At 37.3% G+C, this 6,181-nt stretch overlaps 1 protein-coding gene across 1 annotated transcript; it reads left to right on the forward strand.

Annotated features, from left to right (window-relative positions):
- The first annotated feature begins 2,950 nt into the window (after positions 1 to 2,950).
- LOC127564762 (olfactory receptor 9-like) lies at positions 2,951 to 3,877 on the forward strand. Its single transcript, XM_052001505.1, is given in 1 exon segment — positions 2,951 to 3,877. A coding segment is annotated over 1 exon segment (927 nt).
- Positions 3,878 to 6,181: the final 2,304 nt, after the last annotated feature.

The following is a 6,181-nucleotide window of genomic DNA, read 5'->3' on the forward strand; positions in this document are numbered from 1 at the left end:
TTGTAGATTTATTAACTAGTTTAATTTCAATATTGTTATGTGTCGGGGGCCAAGACCTAGTCGCAGGGAACCTTAACAGAGACTGCCTCTTCTAGCTTCCCCGAGCCGGACGGGGCATTGGACGTCTCTGGCCCTCCTCGTGGAGACGGGAGGAGGGAATTACCAGACAGAGAGCCGAGGTGGATAGAATGCAGTGATGTTTATTGGTGTTACAAGTCAGCGGTGTCTCCCACAACCCATCCCGTGTCCATTCCTTTTATAGTCCTTTTCCCTCCACCTGTCGTTCATCAATTGGGGTAGGGACTCCTTCCCAATCCCTCCCCGAAGGAGGAGCCCATCCTTTCTGTGCCTCCCCTGCCACGGGCCAGGTTTCACCACTTCAGCGTGGTAATCAAGGAATCCTGGGTTAGGGTGGGTCCTGGCACAAAGGAGTCCTTGACTCACTCCAGGAGGTTCAGGTCCAGAGCCTCCCACAGTTATGTCCCAGGCAATAGGGAGAAGAAGAAAAGACAGGGGAAGAGATAGTCAGTGAAGCAGAACAAAGAATATTTATGAATTAAGTTTGATGTTTTACATGGGAGTGGTTTATGGCATAGCAAAACAATTACAATAGTAACATCAAAGATCACTGATCACAGATCATTATAACATAATAATAATGATGAAAAAATCTGAAGGATCATGAGAGTTACCAAAATATGACAGAAATATCATGTGAGTCCATGATGTTGGAAAAATGGCATCAGTAGACTTGTAATGCAACATTCAATTTATAAAAACTGTAATATTTGTAAAGCCCAATAAAGCTAAGTGCAAAAACATGAAACATGCCTGGATGTATCTTGATAAAATAATGTAATATTTATAAAATGCTTTACTTTAAAGGACTATATAAATACTAGTTATTATTATTAATTATTTTTTCAAGGAGAAATACATGGTAAAAACTGTAAAAGGGAGAAGTCTTACTGTACCCCTTTATGCCTAACAAACCTAACCAAAAGATAAAAAAGAACAAAGTTAAAGACCTGAATAGAATTTTTTAAAAGTTCAATATGAAAGCTCTTTTTTGATTTCTGAATTTAAATAGAAAAATATCTTTCTTCGGATACTTGGTATCATAACAGCTAAAGTATTGGATGTGGAATCAGGAAAACTGCAGTTCAAATTTGATTTCAATCATGAATTGGCTCTGTGGCTCTGACCAAATCACTTACTTTTCAGTAAAATAAAGTTAGGATAATAAAAATAGGAGTTATATCACATAGTCATGCAGATTGAATGAAATAATACTTATAAATTGCTTTACAAATCTTAAAGCACTATGTAGATGCTATTGCATGTTTTTCAGTTATGCAAAATACTCTTACAAACATTGACCAAGTATTAGGGCACTAAAAACCTCACCAACAGATTCAAAAAAACAATCATCAAAACAATAATAGCAATAGCTTATCAAATTGAGAAATAAAACCAGGAGCTAGAATTCTGAATGAAACAAACCAAATAGCTGGTGGATTTGACTATAAATGAACAAGAGGACAATTTAATTGTCAGCATCAAAACTGGAAAAAGAGAACTCAAAAGAAATGAAGATGAAATAAAGAAATTCTAAAAAAATTTTTAGCCAATCATATGGCAACAAAACTGTTAATGTTAATGAAAGTGTTGAATTTGTACAAAAATACAAAAGATTCAGATTAATTGGACAAAAATTAGAGAATCTGAATTACCTAACAAATTAGTCATAAATGAACTCTCATTGCCCAGGACAAAATAGATTTATAAGTGAACTTATGAAACATTCAAGGAACAATTCATTCCAATATTACTTAAACTGTTTATAAAAATAAGAGAAGAATGAATCACATGAGACTCCTTTTATGATACAAATATTGGCTTGATATCTAAACCAGAAATGTACCCCTATCCCCCAAAAGAAAACAATGGTCCATTATCTTTAATGGATAGCAAACCAAAAATATTAAGTGATATATTAGCAATGAGGTTACAGCAATAAATAAATAAATTATAAACTATGTTCAGGTTGTATATTCAATATATGTAAAACTATCAATACAGCAATGTTAATAATGAAAAATAATAAAATGATATAATTTTATTAATATAAGCTGTTTTTTGACTGATCTCTGTATCTATATTGTAGGGAGCTCAGGGAATAGAAGGAGCTTGGTAGCCACTTCTCCTTAGGAAGATCAGAGCCTAAGGATGAAGCTTTTCTTCTCTATTCCTTCTTTCCTCTAGATTACAGTATGATTTCCCTTTCTCTTGCTCCCACTCTGGGGATGACAAATCCCCATGGGATAGTAATCCACATGGGAATGATTGCTAGCAGCTATTGCCTCTAACAGAGACTCTGGGAGGATCACCCATGGCTGATGGCGATCATATCTGAAGCTTTAAGTTTCCCCCATTATTTCTTCTTTTCTTGTGTGTCTCACTCTGTCTGCCTCAGTTTCCTCTGTTTCTTTTTTCATTTTCTCTCTCCTTGCTCCTTTCTCTTTTTATTTCTCCACTCCTCTTTCCACTCTCTCTCCCCCCTTTTCTTTTCTCTTTTTCCCCCTTCTCATAATATTTCTCTATGTCTGCCTATATCTATTCCCATTTTTAGTTGTGTTTAATGCTGAAAGATTGAGGTTTTTTACCCTAGAACCCAGGGTTTTATGAGGTGAAAAGGACTCACATTAATATTATGTACAGCTAAATCCCATTTTACTTTTGATAATTAAAAAAATCATTTATGTTATAGTTTTCTCAGAGAGGAGATTCTAATATTATACTGCTTATTCATCACAGTCTCCACACTTGGGATGTTCTTGTCTTCTCTAATCTGAATCTCTTTTGCTGCAGCAGTTTATCTACTTCTTTCTCTTCTTTGGGATTATTAACATTTTCCTTTGGTCCTGTGCCCAGATGCAGATTTAGGGAGATGGATGATGATAATGGGACAGCAGTGATCGAGTTCATTTTGTTGGGATTCTCAGATTTGGGCGTTTACCAGAGTGCTTTCTTTTGGGGAGTGCTCTTTGTCTATTTGGTCACCTTGCTGGGTAACTCCTTGATCATCACCTTTACCCTGTTGGATGCAGTCCTGAACACTCCCATGTACTTCTTTCGACATCTCTCTATGATAGAGATTCTCTACACTATGACTGTTGTACCCAGGATGCTGACTGATCTGCTTTTGTCCCAGCCTGCCATCTCTCCTGCCAGCTGCTTCACTCAAATGTATTTCTTTGCCCTCTTTGGCATTGCCGAATGCTGTGTGCTCACTGCCATGGACTATGACCGTTATGCTGCCATTTGTTGGCCCCTGCACTATGCTATGCTGATGAACCGGCAGGCATGTGTGGCTATGGTGGGTGCTTCTTATCTAATGGGCATCACCACAGGCACTACCCACTCCATATTCATCTTTACCTTGCCCTTCCATGGCACCAACATTGTTCACCACTTCCTATGTGACATTTTGCCTGTTTTGAGACTGGCAAGTGGAGACACATTCTGGGGTGAGGTTGAGAACCTTGCTGTCACTCTGCTCTTTATCATTACTCCCTTTGCACTGATTTTGTTTTCCTATGTTCGCATCCTCATTACCATCCTTGGGGTTGCCTCTGCTCAGGGATGACAAAAAGTCTTCTCTACTTGCTCTTCCCACCTATTGGTAGTCATACTTTTCTTTGGGACTGCAAGTCTAACCTACGTGAAACCGGGGACCAATGATACTGAGAACACAGATCAAGTTCTCTCTCTTTTTTACATAGTTGTAACTCCTATGCTCCACCCTTTTCTTTATATCCTGAGGAACAAGGAGGTGATGGGAGTCCTGAGGTGTAAATTAACAAAACACCTTTGAAGTCCTTGCCTGGCCCAGATTTGCTTGGCTTCCTTTTTGGTGAATTTAAAGATCTTACTGATCTTTTATATTTTTAAAGTTAAATTTTATACTTTTAAATTATCAAACATTTTTATTTATTTATTTTTTTATTCCCTGCCCTCATGGAAAAATAAAAACAAAAAAACTTTGTTACAAATATATAAATTAAAGAAAACAGATTCTTATGTTGATTTTGTCCAAAATGTGTGGCTCACTCTTCCTTTTTAGTGTTCTTTACTTAGTGACCTGATCTTTGTAAAACGAAGAAGGATCTATATGGTCTGGATCTCTAAATCTTTTACATAGTGTGGGAATTCCTGGGAGATGATGATTGAAATGGGCCTCATCTTTCAGAATGATATCTTTCCTATTTTGAAAATCCCAGGAATCTCTGTCAATTTTCATCTGAGATCTTCATCTGGTAGCTGTTTTCATGTTGTGCTTCAATTGGAGGCTAATTGACCACTAATAATATTCAGATATGGGTTAGACTACATGGACTAGGAAACCAATGTCTGAAGGACATAAATATACATGTTGAAATTTCCAAGTATAAGGGCTGTGGTTGGGCTGAGAAGACTGTGAGCCAGACACTGACCTCCTAAGATTACTTTTAACATTGAGATTTTGTGACATTATTTGGGGATGTTGAATATATAACTGTATTCTGAGTCTAGTGCTGCAGTTTGAGAGGGATTCGCATGGACTAAGGGATACAGACATGAACAGTTTAGTGTGATTATAATATCCCAGCTTTAACAGACTTTAGGATTTGGGACCCCTTGCTGTATAAGAGCCTTGAAATGGAACCTTCCCCTCCCTTTGTAGTAAAACATTCTATTGGCCATGCTCAGTAGCAGTAACTACTTTAGTGGTGAGAACTATCAGAGAATAAGTTCTATACAATTTTCCAGGGTTAAGGAATATTCAGATCAGTTTAACAAGCATTCATTAAGTGTTTACTATGTGCAAAACATTGTACAAGGTGCTGAGAACATAAATGTAACAAGTCCTTTTTAAGGAACTTAGATTTTCCTGGAGGAGATGCAGAATTTGGTTTGATCTAAATTAGAATATAAATCTAGTTTAGATCACCATTGCATATAGCTGTTTCTGTCCTATTCCTTTGATCTCTAGCATCACCATGAAATGAATATTCCCTGCCCATATCTTTTCTTTTGAAATCATTAATTCCACTAGGTTCTGAGTCCTACACTGAGCTTGGATGGATGGATGTGTAGCTTGTTTTTATCTAAATCACTTTGCCCTATCTAAGTATATTACCTTATTGAGATCCTGGTTGTGGTTATTTTCTGGACTCTCTGACTATTCTCTCTTTTTTCTTAAGGACTTTGATGTCAGACTCAATGTCCTATTCTCAGGGGACTTCAATGTACATGTTTATATCCCTTAAACACCCTGGTTTCTCATTTCATTGACTCCTCAACTACTATGATTTATTTTCTTATCCTTCCTTCCCTCTCTTTCCTTCCCTCTCCTCTCCATCCCTACTTCCCTTTCTCCCCCTCCTTCTCTCTCTCTCTCTCTCTCTTTCTCTCTCTCTCTCTCTCTCTCTCTCTCTCTCTCTCTCTCTCTCTCTTTCTCTTTCTCTGTTTTTCTCTCTTTCTCTTTCTCTCTCTCTTTTTTCTTTCTCTTTCTCTTTTTCTCTCGCTTTCTCTTTTTCTCTTTCTTTCTCTCGCTCTCTCTATCTCTTTTTCTCTCTATTTCTCTGTCTCTCTCTCTATTTTTCTCTATCTTTCTATTTCTCCCTTTCTTTCTCTGTCTTTCTGTCTCTATTTCTGCACATACAAAAGATCATTACTTGTCTTTTGATATATTGCCTATCACCAGTAACTCAAGTGTCTCTGGTTTGCTAAATCCAAATCTCAGTCTTTAGCTTCCTGCTGAGGTAGACATTCAACTAGTTGACCAATGTAATTTAATGCTGAGATTTTATGATTCCCTGATTTCTTTTAGCTTTTGCAGCTTTTGATATCGTTGACTACACCCTCCTCAATATTCTTTTATCCTTGAGGTTTCTTGATAGTGTTTACTCTTGGTGCTTCTTCTACCTAGAAAATTTGATTCTTCTCAGTGTCTTATTATGTCACCATTCATATCTCTTCCCTCTTGCATCTGCCCCATGCCTTCTCTACTCTTTCTACATTCTTTTGGGCGATTCCAAAAACTCCTGTGAATTCAAGGATCAGAGTTAACAACTTCATCCCCATCAGGCATGGCTAATTGACTGCAGGACATCTGCATTTGAATGCTTCAGAGGCA

The sequence above is a fragment of the Antechinus flavipes genome, chromosome 5 (genome assembly GCF_016432865.1).
Source record: "Antechinus flavipes isolate AdamAnt ecotype Samford, QLD, Australia chromosome 5, AdamAnt_v2, whole genome shotgun sequence".
NCBI classification, from domain to species: Eukaryota; Metazoa; Chordata; class Mammalia; order Dasyuromorphia; family Dasyuridae; genus Antechinus; species Antechinus flavipes.